The following is a 19548-nucleotide window of genomic DNA, read 5'->3' as shown; positions in this document are numbered from 1 at the left end:
CAAACAGAATCAAATGAGTTTGTACTGTACCTATCCTTGATCTGTCTGGCAGCCTTGAGGTGCATCAGGAAGAAGAGAGAGAAGGTAGTTAATGGTTTCATGCAAGTTTCATCTGCAGTAACATGCAAGAAAGAGTTAGTGAATGATTCACAAGGTCAATCGGAAGGTTATAATTGAAGATTTTGTATCATAAGCCATTGTTAATTCAAATTAGACATTCAGTAATAAGCAACAAAGCCACTGAAAGTACACACAAACTGTACATAATATGCCATCAAATGTCTGGGATATTAAGGAATCGCCCAACTCAGGAACATCGAAGAGATTCTTGTTGATTTCTTGGGCACAATAGTAATCAACTGGTGTTAGGGCGACACAAATATTTCAAAAGAGGTAACATGCAGGACCATGTACTAAGCACTCCATTTTGAATAAAGCAACTCCATATTCTTTTCAGGCTTGTGTAGCTTTTTGGAAACTGCCCCCAACCAACTCCAAAGGTCTGTGCATCACAGCAAAAGATCTACTGCAGCAGTTTCTGAAGCACCTGTGTAAGCCTGAAAAGCCATGGGCCTGCTTCAGCTATTTGAAAAGAGGTGCCTCGTACATGCTAAAGTATCTTTTGCAGAATCTGTGCAGCCCAAATAAATGCAAATTACTTTGCTAGACAGTTGTGTGAATGCCACTTATATAGTTACAGATATACTTTATTTTTTTATCTGTACAATCAAAATATATTCTGCACCTCAAACAATATTATTACTTAGTTTTGGACAGAAAATATATTAACATATTCTGGTTGTGAGGTAATTGTTATTTTTTGAAATAGTTAACAGAAAATGAAACAAAAAATTGGAGTAAAAATGTTAAAACTCAGCCCGATAAAATTTGAAATTGAATCTAACATTTAAAGAATTACTGGTTCTTTTTTTGTTAACCTATAATCCTCCTTAGAAGTTGCATGTGGAAAAATAATCAAGATTATAATTCAATATTGATTTCCGGTTTGTTAGCCTTCGGCGCGGCAGGGATTTGCAACCGCGTGATCCCTGCTGCGTTCGCCGCCAAGGTTCCCCGATCCATTTGGATCTGGGGGATATAGCTGCCCGTAGAGGCAGCTGAAGATAGGGGATCCAGCAAGGGGTTTGGGGTGCCGCAAACCCCCTCCCCAGCCGGCTAAACTCCCTTTTCCCGAGGCGGAGGAACGGCAGTCAGTAATGGCCGCCACGAAGAAAGCTGCAGCCGGGTAAGCAAGTGCAGGAGGGAGAAAGCTGGAGAAAGTGAAAGGTGCTTTTAACCGGGACAAGACGGGAGAAAGTGATTTGGAACCTTGAAAGCTGTTAAGGATATATTGTTCCTTGTGAGAGCTACAAGCTGCGAATACCCTAAAGGGAAAGTTTTTTTTCTTTGTTCTACTCTCCTTCCTAAAGTGACAGCGGGAAAAAAAATCTTTTTGGCTGTGAGTGGGAAGGGAGAGTGGGAAAAAAAATCAGAGTAAAATTTGAAAATAAGGAGAAGATTGCCTAGAATTGCAAAGAGTTTAAAAACTTCCAAAAAATATATTTGAAAAGGATTTGTGATTACTTTAACCTCAGAAAGAAAAAGTGAAGAAAAAGAAGGTATTTAAAAGAAACAGTCTGTTTGGATTGTTTGGTGATTTTGGAACCTTTGGAAATTATTTCTGATTAAATCATCTGGGTGGTTGTTTGGAAAAACTTTTTCTCTACACAATGGCATCACCTGTGGATGGATTGGAACTTATATATCAAAAATATGAAAGAGAAAAACAAGGAGGGGAAGATGGACTTGGTACTATTTTTCAATACTTAGAAATGGCGGTTTATATTTATGTGAAGCAGAATGAGGATGATGGGGACAAAGAAGAAGAAGAAGAAGCCATCTTTGATGAAAAAAGGACTTTGATTGGAGACGGGAAAAAGCAAGAGAAAAAGGAAAAGAGGTCTTTAAGATCTGAAAAAACAGCCCAAAAGAGAAGAATAAGGTGAAAAAGGGACATTATGTTAAGAAACAGAAAGGGGGAAAGCAGAATAAAAGGGAGGTGGAGAGACAAGGGGTTAAAGAGGACAAGGAGAAGAAGAAGCAAGGGAGAAAGGAAGGGATGAGAAGCTCTAATGGTGGGGAGCAAGATATTAAGAAGCAAAAGTTTTTCAGAGATAATGGATAGATCTTATTGTTAATGGGATTCTAGAAAGGTACATAAGATTGCATTTTTATATCTGTATTTAGAAGTAATTATAGAAAATTAGAAATAATATGTAGCTTAAAATGTGATAAAATATCTAACATAAATAAGTGAAATTTTTGTTAAGAAAAAGAGAGTACTGTAATGAAATATGATTCAAGATTGTGATGTGGGGGTAATAATCGTGGAAAGCATAAGTGTTCCCACAAAGGCATGATATTCAATTGAAATGGATAAAATGTTTAAGATATAAATGATTGTTAAAATTAATGATTAGAACATGGTATACTAGCAAAATCTTTTGTGAAATGAGATTTGAAGTAGAAGAAGGAGGAACATTTCAACGAAATATTGAGCTATAATATGTGATGTGGGGGGGATAATTATGGAAAATAGGGCTCTCATAAAAGTATGTGATTTAATTGAAAAGTAATGAGTTAAACGTCTAAGATATGAATGAATATCAATACTAATGAATAGATTTGTATTATTTTTGATAATACAGTATAATTTTAGAATGTACCAGACAGAATCCCAATGTATGTTATGTATTTTATATTAGGTACTATAAATATAAGGGAAAAAGATAAAGGCATCATACTCCATATAGTGTACAGGAGAAGTATTTCTTCTTTTTTAAAGAAGAAAAATAAATGATTGGCTGGAATAGAACAGACAAAGAATAATAAATATTATGATATGAATTGAGAGGAGGAAAAAAAAATTGAGAAAATTTAAAGGAGAGGAGAAGTTATATAGAAAATTGAAAATGTTAATAAGATATGAAATGGTATGTAAAATGAATATGAAACTGAACTTGTGTCTGTACCAAGAGTTTTAACCCGGGACTAAGCAACTTTCAGAAAAGAGATTTTTTTATGCTTTTATGTTTTGTGTTTATGTGTATTTATGTATTGTCTTGAAAATAAAACTTGTTTGAAATTAAAAAAAAGATTATAATTCAATATTAATTTTGCACAAATGCATATTCTCATAGGATAGGGGTGTCAAACTCAATTTCATTGAGGGCCGCATCAGGGTTGTGTTTGACCTCAAGGGGCCAGAGTGGGCATGGCCAGCTCAACATCACTTATGTCACGGATGCCTGTGGTGGCCCAAGCACTCTGCCAGAAAAAAAGGCTCCCGATCTCTGTTTTCAGGTGCAATGGCCTCCTGCAACCCACTGTCAGCAAAAACAGAGCTCAGGAAGACCCACATCCGGCCATCCCGAGCTCTGTTTTTGCTGGCAGAGGCACTGCGGGCCAGTCCTGTTTCCAGAGTGGCTCTGTGGGCCAGATCTAAGCACCCTGTGGGCTGGATCTGGCCCCTGGGCCTTGAGTTTGACACCCCTGTTATAGGAGAACCATTTAATATAAGGGGAAAAAAGAAATTGCTACAATCAGTAATTTCCTCTCTAAGTATTTGATAGAACATCCATATTCACTGAACAATGAATAACAACAATGAATAAAGAAAACAAATATGGAAAACTTGCACATGCTCAAAAGCTGGGAATTTGAAAAAGTTTGGATAAAGAAAATGCCAGTTCCTAAGGATCTCATATGCACATTTTAATTTTCCTGTAGAGGTAGCCTTTGACTTAAAACCACAATTGACCCCCAAATTTCTGTTGCTAAGCAAGAGAGTTGTTAACTGAATTTTGCCCCATTTCATAACCTTTCTTGCCACTGTTGTTAAGTGAATCACTGCAGTTGTTAATTTGGTAACATGGTTATTAGGTGAATCTGGCTTCCCCATTGACTTTGCTTCTCAAAAGGTTGCAAAAGATGATCACATGACCCAGGGACACTGCAACTGTCATAAATATGAGTCAATCACCAAATGTCTGAATTCTGATTATGTGACGATGAAAATTCTAGGTGTAAGTGTGAAAACAGTCAAAAGTCACTTTTTTCAGTCTGTTGTAACTTCAAATGGTCACTAAATGAACTGTTGTAAGTCAAGGGCTACCTGTACCTGCCCATCACAAATGCACTAGGAAATGTGATATATTCCAATGAACTTCACAGCTTACCAATGTAAATATTTTCTCTCTTAAAGTCAGTGCTGTCAGTGGCACCATTGCCTGATTCGTAAATGCCTGTGAATTATTTTCTTATGTTTCCAGCTAAAATAATTATTTTATGAAGTTCTTGTTTGTTATGACTATACCATTATACCCCAATTTAAGCTTCCTTATTGAATAAATATTTACTGGATGATGGATCTAAAAAGTGAATTACTCAACGTCTTTAGCTAGAAGAAAAATGATATGCAATACATATATTGCTACTTCAGCAGGTAACTATGTACAATGGCCATGTATTTCATGGTAATGTCATTAACATCAATCATTTCTGGTAGTCAAAGCTAAAGACTAGCAATAAAATAAACACAATAGAACTATGAAACTAAGTTTCTTCCCAGATATTAACTACAAAAGAAACAGGGAGAAAAGATCCTGCTCCTCCAAAAAGATTTCTCATATTTTGGAAGCCAAACAAAGTACCTATTAACTGACAGGCATTATTTTGTTTGTTTGTTTATTTATTTATTTATTGAATTTATATTGCTGCCTATTCGCCCATGACAACTCGAGGCGACTTACAGAATGTAAAACCATATTTAAAATAAAAAATACAATAAAAACTAACAAAAAGAATCAAATAAATTAATAAACTACAATAGAACAAAATCTGGAAATAAATAAATAAAAAATCACCCCCAATTCCCACCCACTCCGCCCCAACAACAGCAGATCACACGAGCCATTTGATGGGCTCCATCCTGCTCGGAGTTTCCCAAGCCTGCTGGCAGAACCAGGTGTTCAGTGCCTTCCGGATGAGTGTTAGTGGGGGGGGGCATTCTAATCTCTGGGGGAATGATATTCCAGAGAGAGACGGAGCCACCATGGAAAAGAGCTATTATTACTATTATTGGGCTAAGCTCAGCAAAAAGTTCATAAATAAAGAAATTGCTGAAGTAGCAACATTTCAACACACATTCATAAATTTGCAGGTCTATGTTCTTTGGATCTAAAGCTGTTTGGCAATTATAAAAGGATGGGATAACGGAATGTAAAAACCATGTTTTGTTGACAAGCATGAGTAGGAATGGGGAAATACTGCAGCCAGAAACATGTCACAATCTGAGAGAAAATAATATGAGTTATGTGGAATTTTAAAGAAAGAAAGGATGAGTTATTATGGAGAACAGAAAGAAAACAAATGGAACTTGAGAAAGCAAAGAGTGTGTTTTACTATTTACATCTTTGCTTTTCATTTAATTTACAGGAAAACAACAGACTTGTAGCTCTTTTTTCACGTAACAGAAGAAAGTCAGATACCAAAGTTGGTCTTTTGATTGATTCAAAATTATTTCAATTATTCATTTTAATACATTCTTACTTGCCTTAGTGAGGAACATTCAATATATACAAAGAAATGATAAGAAAAATACAAATAACAGGATTCAGAGCTGATTTAGCACTGTTAAATATAAATAAGATGAAAACACAAAAACACTGAAAAGCTAATAAGAGAAAGCCAAAAAATTAAATGTGGCAGCCTCCTATATTGCTAAGATAAATTGATTATCCAAAAGTATATTATACTCCTAGTTTTACTCATTCAATAGAAGGGACAGCATTTTACTCTTAGTTTGCAGATTTGCCCATTGAGCTATAAATATATGATTTTATAAATGAATAATACTGCTAACCTCATTCTTTTGGGTTCAAAAATGCATACAATTATGCAGATATACATATTCTAAACTTTCTAACTGTAAGGCATTTTTACTAAAGCAAAACAAACTCAGCTTTTTAAGATTTAAAATTATATTATTTTATTACATATATGAAATATATTTTGGGTTTCAAATCTTGTTTTATGAATTCTGTTCTCATGAGTAAGTTTAAATACATTCCCTTGAAATACGTAAGAATGAAATATTTTAAGAGATGCTAGTTTTTCCACAAAGTTTTATTATACACTACTGAAGTAACTGCAGACAAATGATACTATATAGTTTTTCTTTTTTGTTCATGTCTGGCAAGTTATATACCTTAGAAAATTCTTCTGACTCTTTTATATCCAAGGATCGTGCAGCAAATTCCAACAATTCTTCAGAGTTCTCCAGGGCATTACTACATTGACTAAGTTGATTCTAGGAAAAGAATATGAATGAGTTCAATATGCCAGCCTATTCATGAACATATTTCATATCTGGTTCATATCTCCTTTTTCCAAATTTGTTTATTCAGAAGAATAAAGGGGTCTTCAGTCTAGTGATAAAGCATAGGGTTTTTTATTTAAAATGTTCCAAGGTTGATTATTTTACATAAAGAAAAGCTTGGGGAATTGTAAAAACTTAGTAGTTGATATAAAAGTTTAAGCAGCTTTGTCATATAAGAAGTCTATTATCAACCAGAAACAAAACTGGCCTAGATGGAAAAGCATATATTTGCAAATATCAAATATAGGTAAACTTCCTTTATCATATTTGCCATCGTTTTTTTGCTGTATTTGTCCAAACACTAAAAAAAAAAAAAAAACCTCCTGTAATATACCAGCCTCATTTACATTATTTTCTGCTAGCTAACAGCTAACAGCTTTTGATTCAGCTCCATATGGTTATTCCAGATTCCCAGCAGACAACTATCTTAATGTGGAAACTATCCTTGTCTAATCTTAAATTTAATCACTGATTTTTGTCTCCTTATGGTAAATAAATGTGATCAAATAATAACTATTTAAAACAGTGATTTCTTAGGACTACTAAGAGTGCCAAGGTGGACCTACTAAGTATAAGAAAGTTTTATATCAGACAAATAACATGAAGACCTGGCTCAGCTGGTTGGGGAAGTTCCACACTGGAGGTGGCTGCTAGATTGATGGCAGACTCCACTTCCCCCATACCCCCACGGTCATTTTCTTGGTTATCATATTGATATATTATATTGATATATTATATTATATTGATATATTATTCCCATTGTGTTCCTTTGTCATTGTTTATTTTATTGTTCTATTATTCTATTTCTGTTATTTACATCTTTTCATTTTTCTAGCTTTTTATTATTGTAAGCTGCCTAGAATAGCCTGCGATGAGATAAGCAGCAAATAAACAAACAAATAAATATAATGTAACAGTTTATTCAACCATTGACAGAAATTATCCTGTTTATAGTTCAGTCTGAAGCCTTATATTTGTCATCTTTTTCGAAGACAGTTTGATACTTGAACTGTCTTGGAAAATGATAACAAAAATAATTTCCCCGACTCTAAGGGAACAATTTCAAACTTCTATTGTTGATATTCTATATAACCTCCCCTCCAAACATCATAATAGATTGATATGTATAAAAGCATGACTGATAAATCACTTAGCGAGGCAGCATATAGGGTTGATGGGAGGTTTTTTGGGGGGAACATTCTCCATTTTTGAATAAACAATTTAGTCTAGCCTAGAAATGCTGGTGATTATTATTATTCTTTAAGACATTGTCACAGAGAACTATTCATTGGCCTTATGGCCTTAACTGGATAATTAATAAAAATATAGTTAATTCCAAATATAGATGGAATAATTCCAAATATAGGCTAGATATACCTTTACAATGTTTAGAACATATCTTCTTAAGTTTCTTGAGTTTTATTGTGTTGATGTTTCTACTCCCTTATCTTATGTTGTCCTGCATGCGGTGGCTGTATACTACTGTTAAGCTTTGGAGGATATCATCTGCTAAATGACACTTTAGCTATGCAATATTAAAGATTTCGGTGCTCAATATGGCTTCAATGAAACATGTTTCCAGTACTTTATCCTCAAGACTTCTGTTCAGTTATAAATCTATTATTTCAATCTTTTCACTGCCTTACATAATTGAACACACTAAAAGTTTGACTGTGTGACAAATGGAGGTGGCTTACAAAACAATTGATTTTGCTATGACGTTACTTGCAGGAGGACCAATCCAGAGTATCAGCTGTTTTCAATCTTCATTTTGATTTCAACAATAAGTGGAAATATTGTAGAAATAACAAGTGGTTCTTGGTTAATGAACACTAATTCTGCAACCATTCAAAATTATGACTATGCTAATAAGTAGTACCAGCACACCCCCTTTCACCCGACAGCAGCCACCCCCTGCCTGCACCAGCCACTTACCTGCCTGCTGGTCTGCTTGTAAGCAGCCCTGAACTTGTGATTTCTGGCTGGCTTCCAATTGGCTTTGCTTTTTTGGAAGCCAGCAAGAGGTTGCAAGTTGGTTCTCACTTAAGAACCCATGATCTTCACTTAGGGTTAGCAATGAGAACTGCTGGGACTGCCACTGCTAAGCAATGTGGTCATATAAAAACATACTTTACAACCATATCACTTAGCAATGGAAATTCTAGTCCCAATTACAGTTGTTAGGCAAGGACAACCTGTACATGTTGCCTTTATAAACTCTTACAATTCGGCTGAAAGGTCTCACAAGCTGACTTGCATATACTGCCAGAACACACAAAGGACACAACATTTTTAGTAATACTCAAATTACTTTGTGGACTGACAAAGATATCTCTAAAAGGAACAATAGATTCACTGAAGATTTACCCATGACAAGTGCTTCATCTTTTATTTTGAATAATTTTATTAAGAACTATACTGAACTGATAAAACTAAGAAAGAAACCTAATACACACTCTCTCTCTCACACACACACACCTCACATACATAAACGACTAAATGTGAGAAAAAGAAACACCCCCCCAAATATTGAGAAAAAGAAACTTCCCCTTCATCCCCAGTCAACATTAACAATTACCAGTCTCTTAAAGCATAACCAGATACCTTTTCATTCCATACCTCACCCCATCTCTAGGTCTTCAACTCCCCTTATTAATCAACAAGCTAAATAAAAATTAACATATATACTTAGCAGAATATGCTTATAATTCCCCTTTCCATTTAATATGAATCCTCCTCATCCCTTTCTTAAATTTTACAAAAAAATCAAAACTATTACACATTAAAAAAACTTATTTAGATATCCAAAAATAGAGACCTAAATATTACACATACTAGTCCATTATACCACTAAACACTTCTAAAAAAGAAACTATCCAATCCAGATAACCACATAAGAACTTCATCTTTTAGAAGGGCATTATCTCAAGAAAATTGCTTTAACACTTTAAAAACTCCATCATTATGTTTTTTGTACACAGAGTCTAACTAAAATTTTATTTTCCAAATCAATATAATTTAACCATCAGAGAGTAGGTGACAAAGAATTAGGGTTGAACCTGTACATAAAAATATTTAAGTAATAAACTATTTTCTTTAATCAGTAAAATTCTCCTAGAAGAATTTAAGAAAATATTCTATGAATTTATTATATAAATAATTACCTGAAGTTCCTGGATTTTATGTGCTTGTTCTTGCTTGATATTAGTTGTCATGATATCCTTCATTTCATCAAGTATTGAGTATAAGCCATCAAATTCCTCTTCCAACTCAGAAATAACACTGGAAGAATTAGTCTGTAAAATGATTTTAGTGCTTTATAAATATCCCTGGTAGTTTGTATACTTATTTAACAGAAATTGTAAATAAAAGTAACATAGTTTAATGATACACTTCATTTACTAAACATAATAGTAAAGTTAATATTATATATTAACATTCACACATTTAGCCATACACATAAGACTTGACCTATTGCTTTAATAATCTTTATCAAATGTAAGACATGAATTTCCTATACAAGCCAACATTCAATTTAGCAAATTAATTGTTTAGCACCCACTTTAAAAGAAATTAGTAAATGCTACTGCTACACTTTGTAGTGGTATGTATTTATTATGAGGTTGTATAGGGAAAATACAGGCATAGTTCAAGTGTTATATCTAACAAAGTTAAGAACATTTTAAATACATCATTTATGAATCTAATTTATAAATCCTGATCTTCAAGGAGTATTAGGATAGGCCACAAAAAGTCCCTTCACCCCAGTTTATACATTTTATGTTACTACACATAACTGATTAATATTGAATAAATACACCATAATTTTATATCAAATAGGAAAGATGTGTATCAAGTCAGTTTCCTCAACAATATTTACAAAAATTACTCATGTAATATGTTTCTAATGCAATTCATCAAACAGTATTGCCAAAACATACAATCTTCACTAAAATCCGTGCTTTGAGCAGAGGGCTAGTTTTGCTGCTACTTTGCATTACCAGGCAGCTACTGCTCAATTCGGGTAATAAAGTATCCCAACTCTTGCAAGGTTTTGCTATGCCTGTGGCAAAGTATCACAAGATTTACTCTCCCTACATGACTTAAGCCTCAGTATATGAACAACTGGTATCTGTATAGACTTGTTATGGCTTGGCAGTGGAATGCCAGCCAAGATAGCTGCTACCAATATGTTGAAAACTGAGGAAGGAGGGACTACCATCAATTCAACAGCAGAAGTTCTGTCAGATAATATAGATATGTGAGTATGGGGTTATTCTACATTCTTTCCATCTAAAATCATTATTTCAGTATCAGAGATAAAATGATAATAGCTATGGAACAGTGGAAATTTTGGTTTCATGACAAAGAGGTCAGTTAGCCATATCAGATTCATAAATCAACTCCTGCAATTAACTTTAATTAGTTTTATTTATAACATACACATAAAGAATTAACAGAGAGTTCTCTGGCCTCTCTGTTAAGACTACTGGCTTTCTATGCTAAACACATACTACTAGATTTTGTTACATTCCCAGCAGATAAATCAGTGGACTAGCAGCAAAGGTACCTGCCTCAATCTTGTCTCCACAAGACTATTGTTCTTTTGCAAGATGTATGAGGTTGCTTGCACTATACCAACCACAGAAATAAGCTGGTTAGCCTTAGAAAGATGAAACTTCATTACCGCTGTTAACCTGCTATGCTCCTATGCCCTATATTTAAAGAGGAACCTTGTATTTCATGTCCAATATGAAAATGTGGTGAATTGGTAGAAAAGAAATAACACATTCTTTGCCACTACTGTACTAGAAACTTCCTTTGCTTAATCGTATTGCATTCTCTCAATGCCCAGAGTAGCAAAGTAACAGTTGCTGAATACCATTTCACTTCTACTAGAAATTTCAATTTAGCCATAATACCAGTCACCTTTGGGAATGAGGAAAGTAGCAAAAAACCAAGTAGCAATGTTTTATAAAGCATGTGAACATGCTCTTTGGGGATATTGCTTCTTGATTTCATAAACATCCATGGACAAAGTATTTTTATTGTATACGCGTTATTCACATAAATGTACGAATGTACACATTTTTTTATGAAACGTGGGTGTTAGGAATTAATGTCCCCATTCTTTAACTCTAAGTTTTCTAAACAACTCCCTTCCATCTTAGTCTAGCCTTGCCTAGAAGGAGAAGGGGTGATTCAGCATCACCTATTTATTTTTTAAAAAAAATTCTAATTAGAACTCCTACTGCTTTTTCCTTGCTGGAGTGGTCAGAAAGATTGATCATTAACTTATATTATTTCATATTACTATTAAAGAAACATCAATCAGTTTACAAGGATCCAACATACCTGTACTCCTTCCAAAATGTGATTTAAAGTTTCAATAAAGTTCTGAATTTCATCATTTTTATGTGCCAATGTGGAAATAATTCTTTGCAACGCTTCCTAAAATCAGAATACATCTGTCAAACCATGTATATTCATTTTCTTAGAATCAGAACAAATTCAACAAAGTATACAATATTTTCATATTTATTTATATAAGGAGACATAGATCAAAGGAAGAAAACAAAAATGAGATGTACAATTAAAAGATTTAAAAACACACAAGCAGTAATATTTGAAGCACAACAGAAGTCCAGATAATAAGTCGAACCTGACAAGGGATATAATGTTGTAAAATATAACAAGATTCTGTATACAGATAGATGGGAAGGCTTGGAAAAAGGCAGCCCACAGACTTCTGAAAACAGGTATCAAAAGATATACAGCCTGGGCTTAGTTGGTTGTAAAGCATACCCCTAGTTTCTAATTGGCATAGCTATAATTAGGAATTGTGTGACTTTTTTCGATAGTTCAGTCCACTGATCTTAGCTGCTGATCATGATACTCACAAATCAGTGGTTCAATAAGACCGCAATGTCAAGTAAGAGATAAGAGGCAGTCAAATAACACATGAGCTACCAACTTAACTTTGTGGTCTGAGCATATGCAAAGATGATCCTGATAAGAAATATTGTGGTATCTACACTAGTGATAAGGAGAGAGGTGCATCAAATTGCTCGGTATGAGTGTGAGGCATGAAGAAAATGATAAAAGTATATCTGTGTGTGTAAAAAGAAGCACACAGTAATATTTACTTTGAATCTGAAAAGTTACTGAAGTCTATTCACTGGTCTTTGTTGTCAAAAGTGGAAAAAAACCTCCAAGAAACACTTGAAAGAAGCAAAATGGAGCAAGTCTCTTACACTTAAATTTTATACAATTTATAGCAACTATATGCAACTGTCAGGTTTTCAGGCTGCCTGCACCTCAAATCTCATTCAATATTTTTTTTCAAATTATCTTTGTAAATATGTCCTATAAATTCTTCATTACAAATTAAACAGTCAGAAAAATTATCCTCTTTTTCGCATTACTGCATTATGTACGAGACCTGCAAGTTCAAGCAGACTCTAAACATGTATTAATTCTGACAGTTATACAGTAGTTTTCTTTTTCCAATGTTAGAACCGCCATGGCAATTAGAATTCCAGTCCTAAGAGGTGTTACATTGTGAAAGCTACAGGATACTCTACAGCAGGGGTCCCAACCGCCGGTCCACGTCCAAGCCTTACCGGGCCGCTGGTTCGCGCCGCCATCTTTTGGTAAAAGCGCTTCTGGTGAGCTTTTCGGGAGAAGCTCACCGGCGCTGTTTACAAAAGATGCGGCGCAGCTCGTGAGCTTTTCCGGGTAGAAAGCCATTTCTACCGAAAAGCTCACCAGGCTCGCGCCATCTTTTATGCCAATGCTCGACGTCACCGGAAGCGCCTGTCATAAAAGATGGCGGCGCCCAGTGACTAAGCCGCGGCGCGCCCCAGCTGATGTCGGAACCGGGCGCGCGTCGAAAGGTTGGGGATCCCTGCTCTACAGGATAGTGTGATGATTATCAGCAATTGTAATACTGACTTGCTCATGCCTTGTGCCGATCTTATCCAGATGTGGATTATGTCCTAAAACACATCTACAAGCCAGATTTATTATATGACAAAGAATTTTATCTTACTCAGCTGCAAAAATGCCTGTTAAGCAAAAATATGAAAGAGGCTTTGGCACATTGTACTAAACATTACTTTGACATTTTCATTTAAGACAATGTGCATTATTAAAACTTCAAATAATGTTCAGTTGGTCCAAACTAATTTGACACTAGACACAAATAGAATTTAATTAAAGTGGATTGGAGATCTTAAAAGGTGCTACAATTAGGATGTTGAACATTTCAGAGTGGAAACCCCTAAAGGCTAATCTAGTAAATGGTCCACAATGGTTTTGCCTCCTTTGACAAACTGGTTATGATACTAAGACTGCCTCTCAGTTGACATAGGATATCTGAACATGAAGAATGGAATTACTGGTATAATGGGGAAAGTGTTAAAGAAATACAAGTGGTCCTCCTTTAGCCATAACTGAGCCCAGAATTACAGTTGTAAATCATTGCAGTTGTTTCTGCAAGAGTCATTAAGTGAATGCCATGGCGATTTAAGCACATAAATTTTACCCCATGGCCATTTTGGGGGGGCTGGAAACTGGAAGTAAATCCTAGAAATCAACAAAAAATGTCAAAAATCATGGTCACAAACCCCAGGACACTGCAAACGGCCATAAAGGTGAGCCAGTTGCCAAGCAACCAAAATATGCTCATGACCGTGTGTGTGTGTGTGTGTGTGTGTGCACGCGTGCGCATGTGTGTGCAGCAACTGTAACTTCTAAATTGGGTTGTAAGTTCCATTTAGGGGGGTATTCATTGTAATTCTGAACAACGGCTAAGCTACCGGTTGTAAGTTGAGAACTATCAATAAGGTTTATCTTCAATAAAGGAAATGCAAGATGATAATACCAGCCTTATAAGGGACAAACTGAAATGGAGAAGATCCTTTGATCCCAATTGACAGAAATGTCACAAAGAAAAGATATGACTTTTGATATGATGGGTACTAGTGGAATTAACACTGAATGGTCGTGCATACTATTAACTCAGACAAAACAGTTGGTCTGAAGCAACAACTGTTCTGATATAAAAATTATAAGATAGAGTCACCATATTATCATCCCAGTGATTTTTTACTAATTTTTTAAATTAGTAAATTATATGTCATGCATTTGAAAACCATGATGATGGATTAATTAAGGGCAAAAGAAAAACATGCAACAATATCCATATATAGAAGATCAACTTTCTTGATAAACCACCTCTTTAAATGATTTCCTAGAAACCCATAATCTAGAAGGGGATTTATGTAATATGGACCCAGGAGGAAAGAGAGATATATCAGAATACATGCTAGCACCCACTTGTTCATATTAAGGTATACACCATACATTATCATCTTTGGCAGAGAAGAATGCTGCCAAATCATTATGTTTGCTGTACTGCTATCACAACTTAAAATAATTTGCAAAGGATGAAGAGATTTTCACTCTATTGCAGAATGTCCAAAATTTTCTAGGGTTATGGCACCCTTAGCAATTCCCTACTACGTATGGCAGTGCTCTGGGGCACTGCAGCAAACTCAGTAATAGTTTTGCTTATAAAGTAACCAAATATCCTATGACACCCTGTGAGTTTGCTATAACATCCCTATTTGAAACACTATTGTTTAAAAATTAACTATAGGCTCTAGGTCTAGCATTCTAATATACAAAGTAATAATATTTTCTTTAAAAGGCCATACTTTTATCCTTTGCTATATTTAATTAGCCATAGGCTTCGAGTGTACTACACCTCTACATTCTGTTCAGTTTCAAACTTTATATAATGTATACTGCTTGTGTCCTAGAGATTACATTGTCTCAACTTGGAATGACATGCTGACTTTATTACCGATCAGACTCCGATTAGGTGAATAGTATGGCTAATGGTCTTTGGTTATACTTTAGCTCCAATAAACATTTATAGTCTTTCATTTTCATTGCAGTCTTTACAACATGGAAATAATTTCATATTTATTTATATCCCACTTTTATTTTACAAATAACTCAAGGTGCCAAACATATCTAACATACCTCCGACCTCCTTTTTTCTCCCACAACAATAACCCTGTGAAGTCAGTTGGGTTGAGAGTGTGACTGGCTCAAGGTCACCCAACTGCTTTCATGGCTAAGGTGGGACTAGAACTCATACTCTCCTGGTAGAAAGGCAGAATCTAATTTGAAAATATAAAGGTTTCTATTGAAAGGTGCCAAAAATATCCAGTTGTTTTTCTTAAATTATAAGCATGTTGTATTGTTTTCATTTACCAACTATCTTACTACACAACTTTAGATCCAATAAACATTTATAGACTTTCATTTTGATTGCAGTCTTTACAACATAGAAATAATTTCATATTTATTTATATCCCACTTTTATTATTTTACAAATAACTCAAGGTGCCAAACATATCTAACATACTTTCCTCCTACTTTTTAGACTAGAAAGTGAAGGTTATCAAATGAAGACAGATATTTAAAGTTAATATTGTTGTATATCACAGATGTAACTTCCAAATTATCCATTATATTGGTTACAAAGCAAAATCCAGTGTGAATTTAAATTCAGATACCTTGCAATGGCCTCAGTCAGCCAGTTAATCCAGCAGTATTTTGCTAATTGGATCAGCATTGTTTTAATTAATTTAAAAGATATTAAGTTGAAACCCACAAAAGTTTAAATAGTTGTAAGAATAAAAAAGGTTTGCAATTTATGGACAAATCAAAATTATCATTCTGCCCAGATTTTCCTAGTTATGAGCAATAATTATGTATAGTTCCATTAAAGAACAAAACCCTGAAAAATTTCCAGACATACTTATGACAGAAATCTTAATCAAGACTTTAAAAAGAAATCACTGGGAAGAATTCCAAGCTGATTAACAAAAATATTACTTTTAAAAGCAACACCTGCAGATTGTTATGAATTAAAAAGAAATGATTTCTGTATATGACTATCACTAAGTGATAGTTATATCAGGGTCCCCAACCTTTTTCGGGGGGGGGGCGGGGCGGTACCGGGGGGGGGGTGATTAACAAAATACTTACTTTTATCAAACAAGGCGGGCGCCGGAAAGCAAGCACCTGCCGATTGTTATGAGGACTTAAAACCTTTCGGGAAATACCAGACCTTTTCTCAAAACAAGAGGCGGGCGCCGCTATCACCGACGTCCCGATAGTTGGACCCTGGTCTATATCACTAAATGTTGTATCTTATGATTCTTGATTAATGTATTTTATTTTTTCTTTATGTACACTGAGAGCATATGTACCAAATTCCTTGTGTGTCCAATCACACTTGGACAAAAAAGAATTCTATTCTATTCTATTCTATTTCTATTCAGCAGCTGTTAAGACTTTAGTTATTCAAATTAACAGGTAGGCTGTAGCAAATGGCATTTTTTTTAATCATTAAAAGCAAAGAAATGCCATCTGATCCATAATGTTATAGGAATTATATTCTCTGCTGCCACTGAAGATAATCTAGGTAGTCCTCAATTTACAACCATAATCAAGCCCAAAATTTCTGTTGCTGAGACAGCTATTGAGTTTTGACCCATTTTATGACATTTCTTGCCACACTTGTTGAGTCACTGTATTTCTTAAGTTGTTAACACAGTTGTTAGGTGCTTCTAGCTTCCTCATTGACTTTGCCTGTCAGAAGATCACAAAACCCTGGGACACATGACCCTGGGACACTACAACCATCATAAATATGAAACAGTTGCCAAGTATCCAAATTTTGATCACGTGACCCTGGGGATGCTATAAGCGTGAAAAATATTTTTTCACTTTTTTCAGTGCCATTGTAACTTCAAATAATCAAATGAATAATTGTAAGTCAATGACCCCTATAGTCACAAATGATTTACAATTTTTAGCCTTTTTTACACACAATTATACTGTAGGAATCTAGTCATCATCAAGAAAAAACGGTATCTATTTCTATTTCCTTACATTATGCTACTTAGATACAAAGCATCTAAAACTTGATACTTCAAATGAACAGCCTCAGTATATGTAGTGTCTAGTATAATGAAACCTACTCCTATTCCCAACTCATATCAAGTAGTGAGAGACAAATTAGCAAAGTAATTTATATTTTAATACTATTAATAAGTTCCAAGACACTCATGCAATAAAAATGAATACAGAATGTCAAATTCATAACTAAGCACCTGGATTTTCAAGGGTTCCCTTTCTCTTATTCATGGAAAGTCCCATCCATTCTAATGAATTTACTACACATGAAAAAAATTCATGTTGTATTGTAAAAAGAATAGAAAAGTTGTGGTTCATTTTTCCTTTCTTCAAAATTAAAACAATATTTCACTAAGTATTTTAAAAATCTATCTAAAAGTTCACAACTTTTAAAATATTAAAGTTCCATTTGGGTTCCACCTTAGTCTTGCTTGAGACTGCAAACAAGTAGAATATTCTTAAGCAATATGCTTATATTACAAATGCACTTGATAGAATTTGAATGCAAAATGTTTTTTTTTTCTGTTTTAATCCATGTGCCTCTAATTTCACAGTGTCGGATTATGACTAGGCAATACTTATTAAGTATTATAAAGATGGTTAATATTCAATTAGGGCCATTCCCTGCCTAAATTACAACATCACCTTTTATGAGATTGAAGGATGGAAATGGAATTCCTACAGGAAGAATACAAGTGCAGGAAATAAAGTTATTTTAATTGCATTGTGATTTATGTGCAAATAAATGCCTTTGGGACTTAACTATTTTGCTAGCCAACTTGACAAACATCTTGTACATCCTATTAGCAGTACTGTCACCAGGCAATGTAGAATTGGAGAAATCCATTCAGGTTTTATTGGACTATCTCAAATATAAATCATTATTTGCTCCATCCCCCAAAACTGTATTTAAGGAAAGCTCTTTTTTTATCTTACTAGTCTCCCACTGACCTATTTGGAAGAAGGCGAGGAAAAGATTGGCAGTTCACAAAACAGAAACAAAAACAAAAACAAAACAAAACAGAACCAGCAGTTCCCAGGTGCCCTTTTCCCCGACAGGACCCCTCTTCCACGAAGCAACTGGACCCAACCTCCACCCTCATCCCTTGTCACCAGAGAAAGTGGAAAGCGGCCCACGCCCAGAAAGCAGCCTTGCACTCCCAGACCAGAGAAAGCAGTGTCATGCTCGCTGCTTTTGGGATGGATAATAGGAGTTGCAGGTCTAGCCACCACCACCCTTTAAGAAAAGAGGCTGCTTCGGAGTTCCTAATCCTTCCCCCCCTCCCCAAAAAAAGAAAAAGCATTCAAGAAGGCGAGGTCTCATTGCATTATAAGTCCTCCATTAAGGCGCCTGGGGGGGGGGGGGTGTGCCCGTGAACGGGCCCCGTCCTCTACCAGGCATCACTTGCTCGCCAGGTAGGGACCACCCGCGACGAGTTGCCTCGCGCCAGCCAACGAATAACGGGCGGGGGGGGGGACGGCTGGGAGGGAGCAGCCGCGAGATGGCTCGAGACGCTCGGAAGGTAAGGACTTTCTTCGCAGAGGAGAGGCCCACTCGACTCAGGAGTCACCTCACGGCCTCCTCGTCCTTCTCTCGGGGCTCCCGCTCTTTTCCTCCCTCCGGGAGGTTGAAGCCGGACGTTTAGCGCTCCCTCTCCCTCCCCTCTCGGCTCCCCCTCACTTACTTTCTGCACCTCCATGGCGGGGGCCGATTCCAGGCAGGTGAATGAGGGAGGAGGGAGAAGAAGGAGCGACGGCTGAAGGGAAACGTCGCCGCGCAGACCCTCCCACCAATCCAAACGGCCGTCGCCGTTCAAGCCCGACACCGGAGCAAAAGCAGCATTAGTACCAGTCAAGCCCCGCCTCCTTCCAACCCCCTCCCCCCAAAACCCCACCCCGCCTTGCCTTGTTCTGGTGTGAGCATGCGCGCTGACTCCGGCTGATTTTCCCCGGTTGGTGGGGGGGCTCTAGTGAGCCTGCGTGATCGAGTCCGTCGAGCGCAGCCCGTGGATTTGGCCTCCTTTTTGCTGCGAGGGCGGGGCTCCAGACAAGTGGAGAGAGAGATGGGGTCGGCTTAACCTGAGTGGCGGTGCAAAGGGGGACCCGCCCGA

General features: G+C 36.0%; 1 protein-coding gene across 5 annotated transcripts in view; it reads right to left on the bottom strand.

The window, feature by feature from the left end:
- FSD1L (fibronectin type III and SPRY domain containing 1 like) overlaps positions 1–19314 on the bottom strand; it is a 40871-nt gene extending 21557 nt beyond the window's left edge. For 2 of the 5 annotated variants that reach the window (XM_087957506.1, XM_087957507.1), the window contains exons 1-5: positions 19123–19309; positions 11795–11890; positions 9604–9735; positions 6269–6370; positions 31–53 (exon numbers count right to left, since the gene is read on the bottom strand). In XM_087957506.1, the coding sequence (XP_087813632.1) occupies positions 31–53; positions 6269–6370; positions 9604–9735; positions 11795–11890; positions 19123–19137 (368 nt within the window). In that variant the 5' untranslated portion in view covers positions 19138–19309. Of the gene's footprint in view, positions 1–30; positions 54–6268; positions 6371–9603; positions 9736–11794; positions 11891–19122 lie in introns of all 5 variants that reach the window. The other 3 variants (XM_026680601.2, XM_026680600.2, XM_087957508.1) reach the window with 3 other exon arrangements.
- Positions 19315–19548: the final 234 nt, after the last annotated feature.

This window comes from Notechis scutatus, chromosome 2, assembly GCF_049901735.1.
Source record: "Notechis scutatus isolate UNSWTSFEM ecotype Mainland chromosome 2, rNotScu1.2, whole genome shotgun sequence".
Lineage (NCBI taxonomy): Eukaryota > Metazoa > Chordata > Lepidosauria > Squamata > Elapidae > Notechis > Notechis scutatus.
This window is presented reverse-complemented; position numbering and strand designations above follow the sequence as displayed.